General features: G+C 42.5%; 2 protein-coding genes across 2 annotated transcripts; one reads left to right on the top strand and one right to left on the bottom strand.

Moving 5' to 3' along the window:
• Window positions 1-4,560: 4,560 nt before the first annotated feature.
• slc25a44b (solute carrier family 25 member 44b) lies at window positions 4,561-8,899 on the bottom strand. The gene is made up of 4 exons (XM_069719879.1): window positions 8,684-8,899; window positions 6,917-7,585; window positions 6,611-6,738; window positions 4,561-5,896 (listed from the first exon to the last, which is right to left on the bottom strand). The coding sequence occupies exons 2-4, from the start codon at window positions 7,542-7,544 to the stop codon at window positions 5,705-5,707; spliced, it is 948 nt and encodes a 315-aa protein (XP_069575980.1). The 5' UTR covers window positions 7,545-7,585; window positions 8,684-8,899; the 3' UTR covers window positions 4,561-5,704.
• Window positions 8,900-9,295: 396 nt separating this feature from the next.
• LOC138633557 (proteasome subunit alpha type-4-like) lies at window positions 9,296-12,322 on the top strand. The gene is made up of 9 exons (XM_069719875.1): window positions 9,296-9,428; window positions 9,809-9,837; window positions 9,928-9,970; window positions 10,329-10,491; window positions 10,616-10,693; window positions 10,993-11,081; window positions 11,301-11,431; window positions 11,769-11,892; window positions 12,085-12,322. The coding sequence occupies exons 2-9, from the start codon at window positions 9,835-9,837 to the stop codon at window positions 12,237-12,239; spliced, it is 786 nt and encodes a 261-aa protein (XP_069575976.1). The 5' UTR covers window positions 9,296-9,428; window positions 9,809-9,834; the 3' UTR covers window positions 12,240-12,322.
• The last annotated feature ends 7,803 nt before the right edge of the window (window positions 12,323-20,125 follow it).

Below are 20,125 nucleotides of genomic sequence, written 5' to 3'. Positions count from 1 at the left end.
CAGTGCGAAGTAGACGAGTCCATTTTCCAAAAGTAGTCTTTGCAGTACAAAAGTCCTTCCAAACTGACTTCAACTTCAACTCATTTCTGCCCGAAAATAGAAACTACGGATCTTTAAATTCACAGAAAACCACATTGTGAGCGGATCACGTCGGGCCTTCGGGGAGAGGAGGAACGATTGCAGCGACCGACGACTGTTTTAGCGAACATGCGGTCGTGTGGGTGTTGTTTTCCATATCCTTTGCGCAATTAAACGTTTGTATCGGTGCGCTAATACATTTCCGGCAAAACCCCAGTTTCATCATTTCACTGAAACTGGAGATGACACGTCAACATAAATCAAATAAAAAACCCCTTTCTGTTTGCCCTCGTCGTCTCGCGCATCGAAGAATACACAACGCGGGCGCAATCTCCTCACGTCGATCCTCTCGGTGCTTCGACTTTCGCGCCTCTAGTTTTGCACGCACGCACACCGAGAATCATTACATCCCGTGAGGATGATGGGGGGGGGGGGGCGGCCCTTCCTCTAACCCCGGCCAAGTCAGATCCGCTCCCTCTCCGACGCCCCCTCATCAATCTTTTTGACAAAGTGCCTCCCCAGACGCGACTCCATAATTAATGTGTAGAGCAGAACAGGGAGCACTCTGTCATCCCAGCAGGAAGTGTCGGCTCCGAGAAGGCCTCTGCCGTCCTCGGCGGCGGCGCCTCCGCCTCCTCCTCCTTTTCCTTTCATTCACCGGTAGATTTGTCTGATGGTCTCCGGGCGGCTTTATTGCCAAAGAGGGTGGGGGGGGAGTTTTGTGTCCGGCACGTTGGAACGGTTTGACAAGCGCGCAGGGAAAAATGTGATCCGTTGAGAGTGACGGTCTGCTGCCATCTGTTGCCCGGTTCGCGGAAGTTTAGTTTTTTTAACATTTGTTCCAGTTACTTTAGTGTTTTTTCTGGCCTGGTTTCGTTTAATCTCACTATAAAAGTGAGTGGATAATTGTGAATTATCTCGGTGTTTTAAAAAAAGGCACAATTGATCACGTATGTGCAGTTAGGTCTCCGGCAAAGCGAATCTTTAATAAACGTGTTTTTTTTTTGTTTTTTTTTTAAGTTTTACTCACAACAGTATGGCTCTTTTGATAGATTTGAACATAAAGTCTGTTTTGTTATAAAACACCGGATATTTCAAATTTGATAACAGACTACACCCTTCAGCGTTGATTTATTTGCCTTGATGTGATATGTTGCGCTGCGTTTTCTGACTCAACGCAGAATTTAAACCGGGTGGACGTCCCCCAGTAGATCCTTTCATCTCATTATCTAACTAACATAATGAGATATGACCTGTGGTGTCAAGAGTGTCACCTTCAACAAGATGTATGGACGCCCCACGGTTATAAGAACAACATCAAGGAAACGCATTAACTTCTCCGACAACATAATCACTTTTTTTTTTTTTCCCCTCTTAGTCGCACAACGAAGTCCCTGAGGACGACGTGGTGACGCACTATATTGACCTTTTTTTTTTTTTTTTTAAAGTGTCGCAGAATATTTGAGATTACGCGAAGGCTCTCTGTGCATACAGGCTGCCAAACCTGAAAATGTTTCATTTGTTCATCAAAGATTCTGTTGAAGTACCGATGTATGAAAACGTGAATTATCTCCAGGACACGTCCTGAGTCAAATCTGCTTTGCTTTTCAAATTTGCATGGTGCTGGTTTAAAGGCCTGATAAAGCCTGGTATATCACTGATATCATTATTAGTCCTTAATCTAAAAAAAGAAAAAAAAAAAAAGTTACATTTAACAGCCTCCAAACCATTTTACAAGACATTTAACTATTAAATAACAGGATTAATTAACCAATGATAACAAATATACTATTGTACAATTAAAAAGAAATAAAAGATATTGAATTTTTTTCTTATAAGTGGACTCTGATTTCTGTACAAATTATTAATGCAGACCACAGAAATCTGTCGAGCGGACAAATTATTTTACTCATTTTTATTGACAATTTTTTTTGACTCACACTTGAATCTAAAGACAATTGTGAAATGACCACCGAATATATTTCAGTAGGACATCTGTTAATGACTTTACAGACCAATAATAGTTCAATTAGCTGATCTTCTCACAGTGAAAACACAAAAAAAAAACTTTGTTCAGCAGTTTTGATGTTTTATTGACCGAACACCTGAAGACACAACATGAGGTGAAACCACGCGTGTTCTTTGTGCGGCGGACGACAGCTCGATGACAAAACAATGACGCTTTTTAAAAGCTGTGCAAAGAAATTGAATTTGAAAATTAAAATTCAACTCGGCCCTCGATCTTCTTACTGAAATTGGCATTGATTTTCTTCTTTCCCTCCGAGGCCTGCGGGGTTTTTTTTTTTTTTTTTTTAGTTTAGTTCATTTCAGAGTTCACCTCCTGACACGGCCCGAGGACGTGCATATATTCCTTTTAGAGTAACTTCAGAAAATATGGTTTGTTACGGCTTCGTCAAAACACGGTCCGATTCATTAATTGACCTCCAATCAAAGTAAAACCACCGGGTACATTTCTTCTCTCTCGGTGGTAAAAAAAAAATGTCAACAACAGAATCCAAACACATGATCACTTCTGAAAACTGACCGTATTCCACCGCTTAAAATGCCATTTCTTTTTTAGAGTGATTATCTTCCTTAAAGATGCTGTAAAGCAAATTCCCAAGATTTGCTTCTCGGTACATTACGTACGTGTGAAAGGAGTCGCTGAAAGCGTGCGCAAAGCTTTTAAACTTTGTCGCACTGAAACGTGGAGTTAGACCGTTGAACAGTTTCTCACCCGTCTCCAGCTCGGGGTTGTTGTTTTTTTTGGGGGGCGGAGCTAAAAAAAACTAACCTATCTACGTCAGATCACAGCACGGTTTATATAACCTCCGGCGTGGCTCCTCCTCTCTCGCGGTGAAACGCTATAAAAGCCTGCAGCTCATTTGCATAAGAGGTCGTCCCACCGGACTTCGGTTCTCCTCCTGACGTAGTCAGATTGCTGTCGTACGTCAGCTGGCTGCTGCGGGACGTCTCCCTCCACCCGCAAGTGCATCTTTCCCGGAAGCAAGAACCTCCGAAGCATCGCTGTTTAAATTCCCTTCGACTTGGACCGGAGACGGACGGAGTTCACGGACGCGCCGGTTCTCCTGCGGCTCGGAGCCGGTCCGAGTTTCGCCCTCGCCGGACCGGATCGCGACGCGGGACCTGCCGGTAGTCTCGTCCACCACTCGGCGTCAGTTCTGTGTGTGCTTGTTATAATTATACTGGACAACTTGTCCACAGTAACTGTGTTATATTTAGTCCGCGGTGCGAACCGCTAACGTGATTTTACTCGGTGTAGAATAACTTGATTTTCATGAAATGGGGAGCTGATGTGTTAATTGGCTTCTGTTGAGCTCGTAGCAGAGTTCAGAGGAAAATGATCATGATGATGAACAGCTGATTGGTTTATGCGTCTCAATAAAGCTCCGATAAGGAACTGTAATATATGTAACTCTGTATTTTACATGTCGGGGTGATGGTGAACATGGACCAGAGGACATCTGGTCCTCACGATTAATGACGGTTGTTGTTGTTTTTGTACTCCGGTGTAACGTTACAACCAGCGACCCTCTCGGTTACATGTACCGGTACCGGTCCGGATAAACGAGCCCGACTACATGCGGAGGAGGCTGCAGAGAGGAGGTGGAGGAGGTGGAGGAGGAGGAGGAACATCAGTGGAAGAGAAAGACTTCAGCTGGACCTGAGCAGGTTCAAAGTTTGAATTAACATGTGATATAATGAATTAACATGTGATATAATGAATTAATTAACATGTGATGTAATGAATTAACATGTGATATAATGCAGCGTTGTGCATGTTGCAGTCAGAATTAAATCAACTCCTCCGCTCTTATTATCTCCACTATTGTAATGCAAGTAGTTGGGAGACTCACTGTCTGCTGTCTCTGGTGTCCAGTTTGACTCCTGTGTTACAGCTCGGGGGGGACAAGCTGGATTTAAATGCATCTGTATGTTTCACTCATTGGACAAATTAATTCTGATTCTATTCTGCTCCGTCCACCAGAGAGACAAGAGGGCCAGCGGGACGAAGTCACCGAGAGGTTGGATGTCAGACGGACCGCTTAGTGGGGAAAAGAACTGCAGCCACAGGACCGCTGGACACCTTCCAGCGAGTGGGCGGAGCTTCAGCTCCTTCAGGACACGCCCCCCCAGTCTCACAGCAGAGAAGACTGGTGATTTTCTCACTATTTCAAAGCCTAATTTAACGAACTTGTCTGTGTTTTCTTTCTTTCACATTTGGATGGGTAGTTAACAACCCATACTTCTGTGGTGCGATGAACTTAAAACTCCTTCATTTCTACTTTACAGCATCTTTAAAGAAAACATAATAAAAAAAATCAACAAACTGCACGAGCCACAGCTCTAAAAGTTATTCGTCTTAAACAAATGAAAAAAATAAACGGAACAATGGGAAAATTTGATGTTTTGACACTTTTGTCATCATGATCCCCCCCCCCAAAAAAAAAACCAAATAAATGAGGTCAAATGAGCTCTTTTAACACGTTATTCACACACGTTACAGGAAATATACAATCCCAGTTCCTGCTGAAAAGCATAAAACATTCACATTATTGCACTCGAACAGAAAGTGTATTGTCACGACAGGGAAACGAGTTCGTTCTGCCGACTGCCCTTCAGTCACCGATCCCTTGCTTTAACTGGAAAACACGGCAAGATGGAGATATTTAATTATTCTCAGTTACCAAATCAGACATTTATTAACTACCTTGATTTCAGCAGTGTTTCATACAATGCTAAAAAAAAAAAAAGACTCCATACTATTATGTCGGGAAACAAAATATTGTGCTGTGTGTATAATGTTCAGCGTGGAATATTTAGTACAAGACAACATGAAAACGGCGAGATCCTACTGCTTAAATGTTCTTCACGCGCACATTTAGCAATTTAAAAACAAAAAGCAGAGTGATTTCACACGATGAAGGCAGCGTTTAAAAAAAGAAAGGCGAAAAGAAAGCCAACTGCAGAGCGGACGTGGGAGCCGGTTTGGTGAACGTAAGGAAACTAAATACTTTACGACTTGTGATTTGTGTGCTGCTAATGCTTCACCTTTCAGTTATATGACCTTCCTCCAAAGCCTGGTCCAAACATCCCTTGGTAAGACAGCACAAACACGGGTTTCGACCCGAAACATCCGTCCCGTCCCACAAACGAGGTAACAACTCTTGTCGGCGATCGATTCCGCTTTTCTCCTCAACCTTCGACGCGACTGAAAACAAACCCTGTAAAGTTAAATAAATTCGTCCGAAGTGTCCTTTCTTAAAACGACATTTAATTTACTACTTGAATCATTTACTACTTGAATTTGCACTAAACAGCAGCGCCCCCCCCCCCCTCCCCCTCCGCCTCCCCCCCCCCCCCTGTTGAGCAGCAGCACATACAAACTGTAAACCTGGTTCAGGATTTTAATGACCAGGTAACTAATATGTAAGAAACAGGTTGGTTTGAGTGGTTGGGTGCAGATTTCAACTCATAGTGTGACTCCCGTTTTGTTCCCCAGGGTGCTCTATGCGTATAAAACAAACCCTTTCCTCTATCCGGTGCGTTCACCGGGCTAAAGCGGCCGATGGTCCACATGCGGTCCGGTCCGTCCGGGTGTCTTCTACCAGTGCCTCGAGTCCACCAGCTCCGGGCGCAAACTCAGTTTTTTTAGAGCCTCGTAGCCGACCACCATGACGATGGCGGTGGGCGTGGATGAAATGATGCGTGCCGACAGTCCTTTGGTCAAACCCCAGACGCCCTCCTCTCTGATCAGCTGCCTGAACGTCTCGGTGACCGAGGTCCCCCCTTCCACCTGAACACGCACAGTGCACCGTGTTATTCTGAAGCACAGACCGGTATCACAGCTTAACACAGAGCTCGGTCATATATTATATGACTCATTCATGGTCTGCGTTAAAGGTGTAGTGTCAAATTTCCACACATAGTGGTTACAACAAGCACGGTACTGGTTATGTTTTGTGTTTCAAAATGTCATAAGTGAATCATTATTTGATTGTTTTGCAACCTTTTCCTAATGTGGCCTAATCTGGAACTGAAAGTTAAAGAAGCACTGGAAGCTGAATTTAGTTCCTGTTCATTTAATGTAGAATTTGTTGACACGTTTCAGATAAATGAGAGAACGTATTCACGTTGAATCACCAGCATAAATTATGACCTCGTCTACTCACTATTTATTCATTTTTGTGTTGCGTTAACTTGTGAATTGTTTTATATCACCAGAACCCAATTTTCCCTGATATGTCAAGATGTGCAAATTACAGAGGAGTGATGTGGTAAATTGAAACCTTATGCAAAGAAACAATTACACCTGAACGTTTATTGTATAACTTTAACTAGATCTCATAGACTGTGTACTGTTCTGCCATATTTTTCTTGATATTTTTTGTTTTCGGGTGTTATGAACTACCCGCTATTTTTGTCCTGTAAGTCATCCGGTTAAAATTGCAGCACCAAATGACCGACCCCATGATACAAGTGGTATTATACTCTGCTGACTGATATTTACCTGCACTCTGGTCCTGACCACGTCCATTGGGTTGGTGACAGTTGAGGCAGTAGCAGCAGCTAGAGGTCCAGCCATTGCTTGTAGGATCAGATGAGGGCAGTCGCTGGGAGCCAGTGTAGAGAGTTGCTCTGTAGAACAATACAGGTACAGATGGTTTATTCACCACACAGCCTAAATGTCCTAAAGTACTCGGGAACATAGATAGACACAGATAAGATACGGCAAGATGTTTAAAGAGCGTGCAGTGACTTTTTATTTCTTTATTTTTGTGCATTGTAGTTGAGAAAACAATCTGCAGCTGCTCACCAGCATAAAAGTGATAGAAAGGCCACCAGACTGCACTGTTTGGGATATAAGTGAGTAAAGAAGCCACGTATCCCCTGTAGAAGCCCCGGAAGCCATCAGCAGCAAAAATCTGAGACATAATGTTCCTGGTTTGCCCGAACACTTTTTTGGGCTTTCCGGGCTCCGTGTCGAAATTGAGCCGAAAGCGGGAGAGGTGCTGCCCTTGGCCCTGCATCATCAGCTGCTGGGACACGACGTCGATGGGAACGGTGATGCTCTGAGCAACCAACGAGGCCGAGCCGCCCGCCACCAGCGACTTGACCGTGTTGTCCTCAGAATACTGGGAAACATACTTCCTCACCAGCTCGTAGGTGGTTATGTACGCCTGGCCCGAGATGAGCGTGAAGGTGTTGACCATGAAGCCACGGTACAGACCCCGTACGCCCTCCGCCCGCAGGATCTTGAAGAAGGCGTCGAAGGTGCCGCTGTAGAGTGACTTTCCCCTCTGCACCTGCAGCCGGGTGCGGATCAGGGTGGCCGGGTAGACGGTGGCCCGGATGGTCATCGTCATGAACACCCCGAAAGAGTAGAACTTCCTCTTGTCGAGGTCCTCCCACTCGATGATCTGGATGTTTCTTTTCTGCTGCATCCTGCCAGCTGTAGGCGCCCCCTCATCAGACTGATTCCTGCCTGGCAGCAGAAATAAACAATAACAACAGAGCGGTCAGTAAAGAGTCAAGAGTTCATTGTTGAACCTGAAAATGATCGTTTCACATACAATGCTACAAATACACGGGTAGTTTGACGTATCTGGGAAAGTGCCAGAAAAACAACTAGTAAGTGGAGTAAATTAATCTCTTCTCTTGTTAAACAGTAACTGTTTTACACCGATGTACAGAATCATTATCTGAGAAGTCAAATCAGGTCAAAAGTTAAAAGCGACTTTAAAATGTAAAATCCTACTGAAAGCGATATTTCCCGTAATGTACCTTCCCCTCGGCCGGCGTCCTCTAAAATTGAGAAAAAAAAAAAAGTTGTCTCGAGACATACAAAGCTCTTAATAATCCCGTCTCCCATTCATGTCAAAGATCTCCTGGTTGCCAACGGTTACCACAGTTTCCAGATTGAGAGGCTCCTCTCCCGTAGAGCCAACTCGTACCTTCGAGAGTCATCTTAAAACTTTGGTGTTTTGATAAAGATTACTGTGAGTGCAGGCTAAAATGACCCTTCGGATGCTCTCCGGATATCTGCATGTTGTTTTTAAAATGGAAATGTTACTGGTAATGATATTTGTACTATTCCCTTAGTCGGGCACTATTTTTATTATTTTTTTTTTAAACATTTATATCTTAATGAGGTGTTTTTTTTTTTTTTTTTTAGTGCGTGTTTAGTTTCCACTTGTTTTCATATTTTCATTACTATAAATAAAAACCGAATTTAATTAGTATATCACAGCTATTATTTTATATACGCGTTAAATACACGATGACGTAACACACAGCAGCGATGACGTCACGCGCCTTACCTTTTTAACAGGGACCATTTAAACGTATTAATGAAAGAGGGTTCAAAGGTCACGCCGGCAACACAGACGAGCCGGATTAGTTCACCTCGCCGGCAGCTTACGGTTCGGTATTAAAAAATAAATAAAACAACCTTTATCGGAAGTGAAACAGACGCGACGCCGAAGTGTTTTTTATAAACGTGTCGCTGCGCTGCGCTGCTTGGCGTCGGTGGCTAAGCTAAGTTAGCTCCGAAGTCAACATAGTTTAGTAAACTGGCACTCACCTCGGAGACTTTTTATTATTTTTATTTCAAAGTCATGTTCTTCAATGTCGTTTGAGTTGGGAAAACCTCGGCGTCAACAGTCGATTAAAAACACGCAGCTTTTTTTTTTTTTGTTTTTAAATAACGTCGTTAAGACCCTCCGAGAAAAAAAAAGAAAAAAGATGGAGTTAGCTACCGCCGAGCTCATCGAGCTAACTGCCAGATCTCTTCCTGCTTCCCATTCAAACGCCATGCTACCGAAGCGTCCAATCACGGGCGGGCTTTTCTTCTTCGTCGTCTTTTATTTTGTTACACTTCAAAGATAGTTCAGCCGATCGTGTGGTACTCCAGGACTACATCTTTTTTTTTTTTTTTGTCCTCCTCTCCTAAACAATGTTAAAGATTAACTGGTGTTTCGGGACACGGTGGATGGAAGAAAAATGTGTTTTTAAATTTTTTTTTTTTTTTTTGAAGGCGTAATTAATTAAAGACAAACAGGGTAGTAGACGAGTAGATCCAGAAGGAGGCAGTAATGCGACTGAAAGGATCATCAAGGTGCCGTGAAACACCAAAGAAGAAGTTTCTTCTTCTTCTTCTTCTTCCTGATTTGATTGGTCCTCCCGCCGACAGGGGGCGCTGCGGGGCGGCTGCGTCACCGCAGCAGGACGCCGGCGTGTGAGAGGAAACCTCAAAACTGAAAGTACTCCTTCAGCTTCGGCCCAAAAAACAAAAAAAAAGTACGCCATCTTAGACCCTCTCGCCTCAGGTAACAAATGAATACGATACAGATTTACTATAGATTATAATCCTGTTCAGATTTCAACGCAGTTTGACGTTATCGTTCTTCTTCACGGCTTTTCTTTTCTTCTTTTTTTTTTTTTTATCACGGGACGAGTTAGCTGGCTCGTTAGCATGTTAGCTCGTTAGCACGCTGAGATATTGCAGATTCATTCTGTAAGCGAGCGAGTTATTAATAAAAAAAAATAAAAACAAATCTACAGACAACTGGTGTCTGAAACTACTCTCTGGGACTTTTAAGTGTACAAACAGATTGAAGCGTTTTAATTTTTTTTAATATATTCTCATTTGTTTGATTCCTGGTTTCTGATTTTTTTGTTTGTTTTTTAAAACTTGTTTATTTTCCAGGGACTTTTTCCGACTGACGTGAGAAAATGGTCAGTAGCTCTTAAACTCCTACTTTAAAGTTCCTGTGCAGATAGTTTACGTTTCGCACATGTTTCACCTGCTGTTTCTTCGTGTTTCAGTCTCGCAGGTATGACTCCAGGACGACGATATTCTCTCCTGAAGGCGAGTATCACTTCTCCTTTCAATGACCGACGATACACAATACCAGACAGAAGCTCGATACAACCTATGATGTCTTGTTTTTATTACATTTTTATAGTGGAAATCTTAAAATCCGCTTGTGCGTTTATTTCATGCAGTTTCTCCATAAATCTGCATCTTCGGCAAAAGTTTTTAAAACCACCAAATACATCCTTTGTGAATTGAGTTTGTTTTTATTTATTATGTACCTAACTTTCTAAACTATTTGACCTTTACTTCTTCTTCTTCATATAATCAGTGTACTACAGTTTCCAGATGTTGTTGTTGTTTTGTTGTTGCTAAGCATCTTCTATGTAAACATCGTGACTGTGATTTCCAGGACGCCTGTATCAGGTGGAGTATGCGATGGAAGCGATCGGCCACGCTGGAACATGTCTGGGGATCCTGGCCAACGACGGCGTGCTGTTGGCGGCGGAGAGACGCAACATCCACAAACTGCTCGATGAGGTTTTCTTCTCCGAGAAGATCTACAAGCTCAACGAGTGAGTGGACGGACTGCGGCGTCCTTTTTTTTTTTTTTTAACCATTTAAAAAACATCGTCGTTGTTGTTGTTGTTTGTTTGTTTTCAGCTAACGTTGTGCGTGGTCTTTTATGTGCGTTTTCAGGGACATGGCCTGCAGTGTTGCTGGGATCACATCGGATGCTAATGTACTGACAAACGAGCTGCGGCTCATCGCGCAGAGGTGAGTCTCAGAGGGAAAACCGGCCGACCTTTACAAAACAAAAACGTTTTGACGCCCGCCGTATTTATGGACGATTCTTTGTTGACTTTGAATTATCCAGAAATGAAGAAAATGTAAAAGTGTTCACATGCTCAGAGGGGGTGATAAAGTCTAAATAGGTTACAGTTTGTTGGCGTGCCTCAGGACTAAAGTTTTGTACAAGAAGCAGTCTGTCGAATGGTTAATAACGTTGATAATTAGTTGTTGTTTTTTTTAAAGCCATTTATCACCAACCACTGACCAGTTCCATTTTTCTTCAGGTTTTTATTGCAGTACCAGGAGCCGATACCCTGCGAGCAGCTGGTCACGGCCCTGTGTGACATCAAGCAAGCCTACACGCAGTTCGGAGGTAAGACGCACAGCCGTCCCCTCGTCAGGGCTCCCGTTCGTGAATCTCCTTTTAATATCGACATATTGTCAGTCTTACCGTTTACAGTCTGCATGTTTTGCAGATAAACTCGTAACAGTTGATCACGTTAGTAAACCAGCTGCACGTGTTCTCGTCTCTTATGTAACTGCACAAGTGGATTTTGGCCTCCTGTAGCAACGTCGTGGTTTGTCTTGACAGGTAAGAGGCCATTTGGTGTTTCCCTGCTGTACATGGGCTGGGACAAACACTACGGCTTCCAGTTGTACCAGAGTGACCCCAGCGGCAACTATGGAGGCTGGAAGGCAACCTGTATTGGCAACAACAGCGCTGTGAGTCTGAAAAGACATTGTTCACATAAATCAGTGAGATGATGTCAACAGATACACAAGGCAGTGGGGAATAAGAGTGACTGCTCATCTTCAATGTTATTAGCCAGCATGATGTTTTCCAGATTTACCGTAGAGTACTTCATGTTGTTGTTTTTTTTTTTGATTTGCTGGAAGAGGGTGCAGAACTACAGCCGGTATTATTGATCTAATAGATGTGTACTCTAAATGTCAGTGCTAATAATCATTTCAGTGCAGTTTTTAGTGAATACATGTGCGCGCAAGGTTTAGGATGCTTCTCCACTGCATGGTGTTTGATATGTGGACTTCTCTGCCTCAGGCTGCGGTGTCCATGCTGAAGCAGGACTTCAAAGAGGGAGAGATGAGTCTGTCTTCTGCTCTGGCTTTGGCCGTCAAAGTCCTCAACAAAACGATGGATGTCAGCAAACTCTCAGCAGAGAAAGGTGAGGCTCAAAAGGACTTTCTTGTCAGTTCTGATTTGTTTCTGGTATAAAATTATCCGTGAATCACGGCCTTAATTAGATCTGTCGAGTGGAAATACATCATATGAGTGCAGGCAGTATGGTACAACAGTTCTACGCGAGGCCGTTTCCTCTTTGCAATAACACAATACTGTATCACGCTGACTGTTTTAGTGGAAATTGCCACTCTGACACGGGAAGACGGGAAAACAAAAATCAAGGTCCTGAAACAGAAAGAAGTCGAGGAACTCATCAAGCGGCACGAGGCTGAAGAGGCCAAGGCTGAAAAAGACAAAAAGGAGAAGGACCAGAAGGAGAAGGACAAATAAGTACAACGGTTTTCTTTCCCCCATCGTGTCACCAAATCCTGTATTGTATTGTCTTTTACATTAAACCTTTGGAAACTGATGGACGTGCTGGCGTCAGTGAACGTCTTTTTATTTACACCTCCAACCAAAATTTATTTAAATTACTTTAATTAAAGTTCAAATCGAAAAAAAATGTTCGAGTCAACAGCGCCGTCACCTCAAAGCAAGCATGTATTATCATGTGCTCATCATTTTTCTTTTTTTGTGCCACTGAGATGGAGCTCGCTGTCTCGAGGTTGCACGTTAAAGAGTGGAGTGTCTAAAAGAACCAAGCATGCCTGTTGTTTTCCTGTTGTTGTTTTGCTTAATTTGACTCAACACATTGATAAAATGATTAGAAGCTCCGGTTTAGAAGACTTATTTCCTGATCAAATTCACATTCAGCCTTTTACTTTTTATTTTGAAAGAATCAGTTAATTCTGATACCATACTGTCAGAATTAAACTAAATTATTCATTAAACAGCCTTGTGCATACAATTTACAAAGTAAAGTAACCAAGTTCAAAGAATTACATTTGTTACAAGTTATACAAATTTAAACATCAAACAAACGATTAAGTCGTCAGATACTTGAACCTGAGTCATAGTTTTACTGGTGGTGGGTTGCAGTTTTATTTTTATGAATCTAGTCACATACGAGCTCAGCTGAAAATGAAATAAATGTTTACGAAATTATCAACCATATTTTTAGAGAAAAAAAACCTGACCTTTTCATTAAAACACAACTGCTGATACATTTTGTTTTGGTACGAATCACAAAATCAAGACTTTCCCAGAAATAAAAATGATCTCTTTCATCACCAGTTTTCCGTAACGCTGAATCTCGTGAGTCTGACTGTTGAATAAAAAGCTTCTTGTCTGGACCACCACGTCCTTTCCTCTCACATCAGTGGCCGGATTCAATGTGTTATTTGCTCTACTTACCACTTGGTGGCGATAGAGTTCACTTTTCAAATAGATAGAGGTTTATTTTGTGTCTGTCCTGTGTTTGAAAAATGCCTTTTAAGTATTCTTGTGGGTGAGCACCATGGATTAAAGTGATTTATCTCCAAATAGTCCACATGTAGCACTGTCAATTATGAGAAATGATAATCCTACATTGGTTCAAGGCCATCCAATCAGTGAACTAAGACACTCACATGTGGACATTGTAATGCGTCATGCCTATTTTAATACACAAAAATCACATAAACTCCTACGTGTCGGGTAATTTTTAACATTGATTTTGTGTATTCAAACATTCAGGAATGCCGGAGATGATGATTTAAGTTGCCGTTTGCCGAGTTTTGTTGAGTCCAGCAGCAGGTGGTGAATGTGATAGCAACTGAGTGTCTGTTTTATTGGTGTGCGATCAGTAATGGGAACTCGAAGTAGGTGGTCATGACTAGACTGAAAGCAGCTGTTGATAATGTTGTAACACGTGGTCCCCCCCAGACAAATGTAAGCCTACGTATTCCTGAAATCTCTGCACCTTCACAATTTCTGTTTACCAGACCAATTTATTTTTTATTTTTTATTTTTTTTGTGGAACAAAACCTGTTCTGTGACAGACTGGGGTCTGGAGGAGACTCTTCGTACCAACTTTTAACTTCCCCACTGTGTCCGTTTACTTTCGGATCTTTGCAATTGTTAGGAATTCGTTTGAAGGGAAGTTTGTACGATTCTGACACGGGTTTTACGTCAATAAAGTCGGAGTTTAATTAAACAGAAAATACCGATTGACTTATGTGTGACGCCACAACTTCAGCAACATGAAGCCAGCTCACTTATATTTCTATTTGCATGTTGTTTCCATGTACGATGATCTCTCAAAGACTTTTCAAAAATCACCTGCTGGGAAGTGATTCTGATGGACTGATGGTAAATTCCTTTGTCTTAATTGAACTGTAGTTTGTCAACTCCTCCTCAGCTCGTTACAGCCCCTCACATTCCCACAAGTAATGCCCGTCAACACGGCCGCAGTGTGAGCGGGAGTTACATCACTGCGGGACAGCACTATATAAATAGATTATGCATTGTTCGCCGTCCACAAGAATAAAGATACAAAATAAACAGAGAATATTAAAATGAAGGTCTTAATCTGGATTTGATGGGGAGCCAGTGTAGTGAAATCAAGTGTTAAATGAATCCTCTTTGAAGGTCCGGTCCAGAGATTAGCAGCTCTCGTAAATGATCCAGGGAGGAGTTGCTAAAACAAGCATGTGGAGATTTACAATAGACATCAATACTCCTATTTAATTCAGCCTGAGACACAATAGGTAAAATTTCTCAGCGCCAGTGCCGTTATAGTTTTACTATTTTATTGCATTTTGACACTCGTGTAAAATAGACAGCGGTGTTGTAGTTTAATGGTTAAAAGAGATGGAAAAACGTAATATTATCAGGTAAATATTAGATCATTTTAGAGTCGATTTTTGTCAAAATGGTGGAAGACGAGCTGTGTAACTGCACCAGTAATGGTTGCTGTAGCAGCCTCCTCAACTAGCCAACTGGTGGTGGCAGAAAAAAAAAAAACGTCTGTCCTTAAACAGATTAACTAACAATGAAAAAACACACAAAAAAAGAAATTCTTGTCCTGTTGCCAACTTTCTGTTCGCAGGGTAACGGCTCCATTAAAGATCGAGATATTTGAGCCACATCCAAGATAAAAAAAATTTTTTTAAAAAACTGAAATTACGACTTGGACTTTTTTATATTTTACATCAGTCTTTTTATTTTTGGGGATCTTACACGGATTAAAAATGTAAATCAACAGCTCTAACTCATTTAAAGGCCAGACGTAGTGAGGTCACGGTGTTCACACGAGCTCTCTCAGTGTTGAGTGGGAGGATTTTTGGCATCTGAGTGACCGGAGCCGCTCGCAGGCCTCTCCTCCTCCCCAACCTAAACACGGAGAGAAGATGTCCGCTGACCTCCTCCTCTCTCTCCCCCCCCACCTTTTTTTTTTCTTTTCTGAATCTAACAGAATTAGGACCGAGTAAGAATTTAATTTCCACGTTCACACTTTCAGCTGACGCCTTCGAAGCCAAACGTTTCCTCCCGTGGATCTCTTGACGCTTTTATATCCCGCGGAGCGGCTCAAACATTTTGGGATGAGTCCGGACTCATGTGCGAAGGCCCGCCACTGACCGCCGTGATGAGGCAGATAGGGAGAGCAGGGCAGTCTGTTGCAGTGTAAACACAGCACCAGAAAAGCACTGGAATGTTTCTGCAGTGGGAGCTGGAGTACGAGGTCAACCGGAGGCCAAGGCAGGTGGTATACATCAGAATTGAGGCTGACATCTCAGCATTAACTTATCCAAACAAGAGGCAGGCGGTATGTTATCCTGCCAGCGCTGGGAGGAGGAGCAGCAGCACGAGGAGTAAGAGGAGAAGGAGGAGGAGATAAGAGGAGGAAGGAAGAGTAGAAAGAGAGAAATGTGGGGAGTGTGACGGGGCTGAATCGGACGTGAACACAATGCCCCCCACAATGCAATCATGTTCCCATCTCTCCCTCGGTCCCGGAGGGGCAACACAACAGTTAGCATACGAGGCTAAACATAACAGGAGACTTGCTGCCACTTCAAAGCCCCTTGATCTTGATCCCGTCACTGATCCGGAGAGTTTTAGCCGCGTATCACTGGCAGCAGATCCGGCATGGTTTATAGCTTACAGGCTTACAGCATGTTGAACTTGAGCCGTCAAGAGCTAGCCTTCCTCAACCGCCGCTCAGTGTGTTTATACCCATTGTTCTGGGACCGTGTGTCTCCTCAAGTGTCTCCTCAAGTGTCTCCTCTATCCACGCCATGTTTTTACACATTATTTGCGTCCTAAGAATCATACATGGCTCAATGGTCCTTTCGCTGCATACATTCATAGTATTATTTAAGGCTGCTTTGCTGAGTGGAAAGCGGGCCACAGATGAGTGTCATGAAAATGTCATTTTTCGGACGCAGAAGGGTTTTTTGGTCGTTTCGTGATGCGCTTTAAAAACTAAATAGCTCAAATGTAATGTGCTTTGTGTTCCTGCTTCGCATCACAGAAAGTGAAGAGATGACACGAGACGAAGAGACACCGGTAACGACGCGCAGAAAACGGACACCTGAACCACTGAACCAGCACGACGCCTCGGCGCTCTCCTTTTAACAAGGCAGTGTGGCTCGGTTGCGAATTTTACTTACCTAAATAAGTACGGTGTGTTCCTACATATCAACACGAGGTGTTTATTCTGCAGTGTTGAAAGCGGTCCAAGCAGCGTTGGATCTGAAGCTTTCTGACGGTGGAGGGGAGGTTTAAACAATGAATCAGTGGACGTCACGTAAACTCTCGAGCCGAAAAGTGAAGCGTGTGCAGCCTTCAGATACACGCAGCGAAGAACGATGTACAATATTTCTGTTAAAATACACGCAGCACCAGAATTAAGTTTGACTCGAGAAAAGTGCCGATGCTGTTTACTGCTCCGGCCGTCTGAGGAGCTGTGTTGTTACAAAGGACTGAACTGACTCGCCAGTTCACTTGATAACTTCGCCAGTGAGAAATATTATAACAATAATATCAAGCAGATCAAATCAATCCCAGTACTCTGAACCACCAACTGCATCCACGCTGAGTTTCTGTGGAGCATCGTCTTCATAACACACTTTGTAGCTACGCTGGATTGTTATTATCCAAAGTCGCACGTGATGCCAGGTGGAGTTCATGAGCTATAAACTGCACATTCACTCACTGAAACCTCCAAATCTCTGTAGAAATGAATAAAATAGCGGAGACAACGTGGAGACCTGCAGCCGCAGCGAAGTGCATGTCGACAGAGGGAGCGTCTTCATTCGACTTCTCTCCCTGACTGAACCGCTCACCATCAAGCTCCCATTTGAAGCCAAGGCCCGCTCACTGGTGTGTGAAATCCTGACCTTACTGGGAATCAGGAATTAAATAATCTTCTCATCCATGACAGTAATTTTGTGAGCGGCCTGCAAATCCTCCAGATTACAGACTGGCTACTCACCACCCGATCAAGACGGTTCGCCATAAATGGAGCCGAGCTGCAGTAAATAATAATTAGGAGCCCGGCTACTGATATGACCTCTTATGGGGAGATAAATGAAGCTATTGTTGCTGCTGGCTCGTAATAGCAGGTTCTGCGGTTCTGTACCGTACAGTTTATTGGTGTTGTCAGATTTTTGGGGCTAAATATTTACACGGCCTTGAAATAATATTACACGGCTCCAACTTTCAGTTCTCAGACTCCTGCCGGTTTCAGGAAAAAAAAAAGTCAAACCTGTAAAAATCTCCTGCTGACGAGCTGATCGAGCTAAGCTAACCGGAGCGATGACTTATTTTTTGTCATCGAACGGCAGCAGCAAACACCGTCGAGGCAGTCTGTTATGATCGTCGGTGGTTATTTATTTGAAACTGTTCTCTGTTTACGCGAGCTGTTGTCATCATTTTTCGCTTGTTGTTTTCACCACAGTTACATGTTCTCGCAGCTGTGCCGGTCTGTTTCTGCTTCCAACAATTCCCGCCTAATAAGGCGCTCTGGTGGAACACATTGTGTGTGGCGGGGTGATCGAGCTATAAAGACAAGCACGGAACATTCACAGTCGGGCTATTAATCGCCTGAATAAAACTTTCCACTCGAGTCACACCTGGAGAAAACAACTTTTAAATATTCAGAGGTTTACTGTTGCAAAGTTTAGACATCACATCCTATATTACTCATCATAAACAATAATTTAGCTTCTATTATTTGCTCTTTTATCCATGTGCCTTACGCAATAACTAAAACACACGTATCCTAGTTATGATAAGGACATGGAAGTTTATTTTAAATACAAAGATCACATCCTGATTTCAGAAACCCAAATTATCGCCTGGATTTAGAGAAACTGGGATACGCTTGCCGTAAACAACAATAATGGCATTCAGACAATTTATTGAGGTTTCTAAATACTGTCGATCACGTGCGCAGGTGCAGTGACTACTCAGTTAGTCAGCAAAATGTAGCTCCCACAAACTATACATCGCTTCGTTGCTCTTGTCTTCCGCTGTTGGTTCGATGGAGGCTACATCCAGCGGTGTGGCGAACACACCTGCATCCACACGGCCAGAAACCAAACAGAGCTCATCTTTAACGGCCGAATGAAGCAACTCATTCAGTGCGGAAATGACGGTCAATAGCCGAGTTTAAAAAGACACACCTGCACACGGATGATCAGAAACCTGCTTTTCCATTTAAACAGTTTATCCTCAAGGTGATCAAAACCAGGATGAGACTCAAAACCACGTTTCTGGAGTGCATGTAAACATACTCGAAGCTTCGCCCGGCTGCTCTCCGACATTTAAAACAGCAGGTCAGAGCTAGTTAAGCTTTAAGTCAAAAGAAAGTGACCAGCTCTTACTCTCTGGTTTACGTCATGTTTCTGCTGCCGTGTTTTGGTCAGAGTACGTAAAATCACCCAGCATGAAGCCAACATTGCTCACGTGCTGCATCGACCGTAGCATCCTAAATGAGAGCAGAGCGTGTGTGCTAAAACTAAGAGTGAGTACAATCTGTTAAAAGGTGAACCGCAGCACCTTCTTTTCTGCGTCTGCAGGAAACAAGCCGAGCATGATGTCTAACTGCTCTCGCCTCCTTCTTCTCCGTGTGCTGTATGTTCGTCGACATCGCCAGTTCAAAACAACACAACCTCTAACACAACATGACAAATATCCCCAAAACAAACAAAAAAAGACATTTTCTATAACAGATTGAATATTTAATAGTTTATATCAGTGCACTGTGGAATAAAACCAAATGAAGTGTATTTTATTATTTGGTAGACTAAATCAGTGTTTAGTGTTAAAGAATCTCCATATACGCATTTACATACATACATATTTTCATTACGTTGTAATTTTGTAAAATATGTGATCTTACTATGCAGCCAATATTTGGAAATTTGGGCTTGAAAAGGTGACGATATGTCAGTATTTCTTTTCATATATTATTTTTTATTATTATTTTTGCATTATTTTGACTGTTTTGAACAAAACAATCTTCTTCGGGCAGTTTTTTGGGGGGCATGACAGGCGTTTTCTCGTCTTATATTTTGTACACAAAGTAAACAATGATAAGCTGATACAGATGATCGAGTCAGAAAGCAATTGGTAGAAGAACAGGGCAGAGAAATTCTTTCGACAATTGGGCTCTCATCAGCCACATGTCAGAACAACTGGAAGGGTGACAATGTCAAGCAACTCCTAAAAAAAAGGAATAAATAATCAGTGAATAGATTAAAAAAAAAATTGTTGCCGCAGAAATTATTGATCGACTACTTTGAGAGCACAACAATGTGCAGTGTTTTTTTTTTTTCTTGCAATCGAGATTTCTCTCTTTTTGTCTCAGTTACATACAAAAATGTTTTCTTGGATGTTTGTTTTCCTTTGTTACTATGCTAAGGTCACATTTCTCAAATTGCCAATTCAGCTTGTTTTTCCACATCCTGCTGCTCAAATTTATGTATCACATATGCGCTTTAATTGACATCAAATAGATGGTGAGTTCTGATTTGGTGGATATTCCTCCATTATCTCCAGCCGACCGAGTGTGCGATGTTTACTACGATCTTTACTGAGGGTCATTGCATTTAAAATTATTCACTGATGACATATTTGAATCCAGTTTCATTATAAATTGAAATTGTAGCGTGACATTACCATTTTATCTGATTTAACACGTAAACAAAATCTTTTCTCACTGGCTAAAATGGATTTTTTTTTTTAATTTTTATTGTAACTTGAATTAGAGTTTCAAGGATCTTTTTCTTGTTGTTATCTTGTCCTCTCTGGTTATTCTTCTTCCTTGCACCACAAAGTGTCATGAAAAATAA

The sequence above is a fragment of the Brachyistius frenatus genome, unplaced genomic scaffold (assembly GCF_029030835.1).
Source record: "Brachyistius frenatus isolate BFR_SWC_R1_liver_20210118 unplaced genomic scaffold, ASM2903083v1 Contig_226, whole genome shotgun sequence".
Classification (NCBI taxonomy): Eukaryota; Metazoa; Chordata; class Actinopteri; family Embiotocidae; genus Brachyistius; species Brachyistius frenatus.
This window is presented reverse-complemented; position numbering and strand designations above follow the sequence as displayed.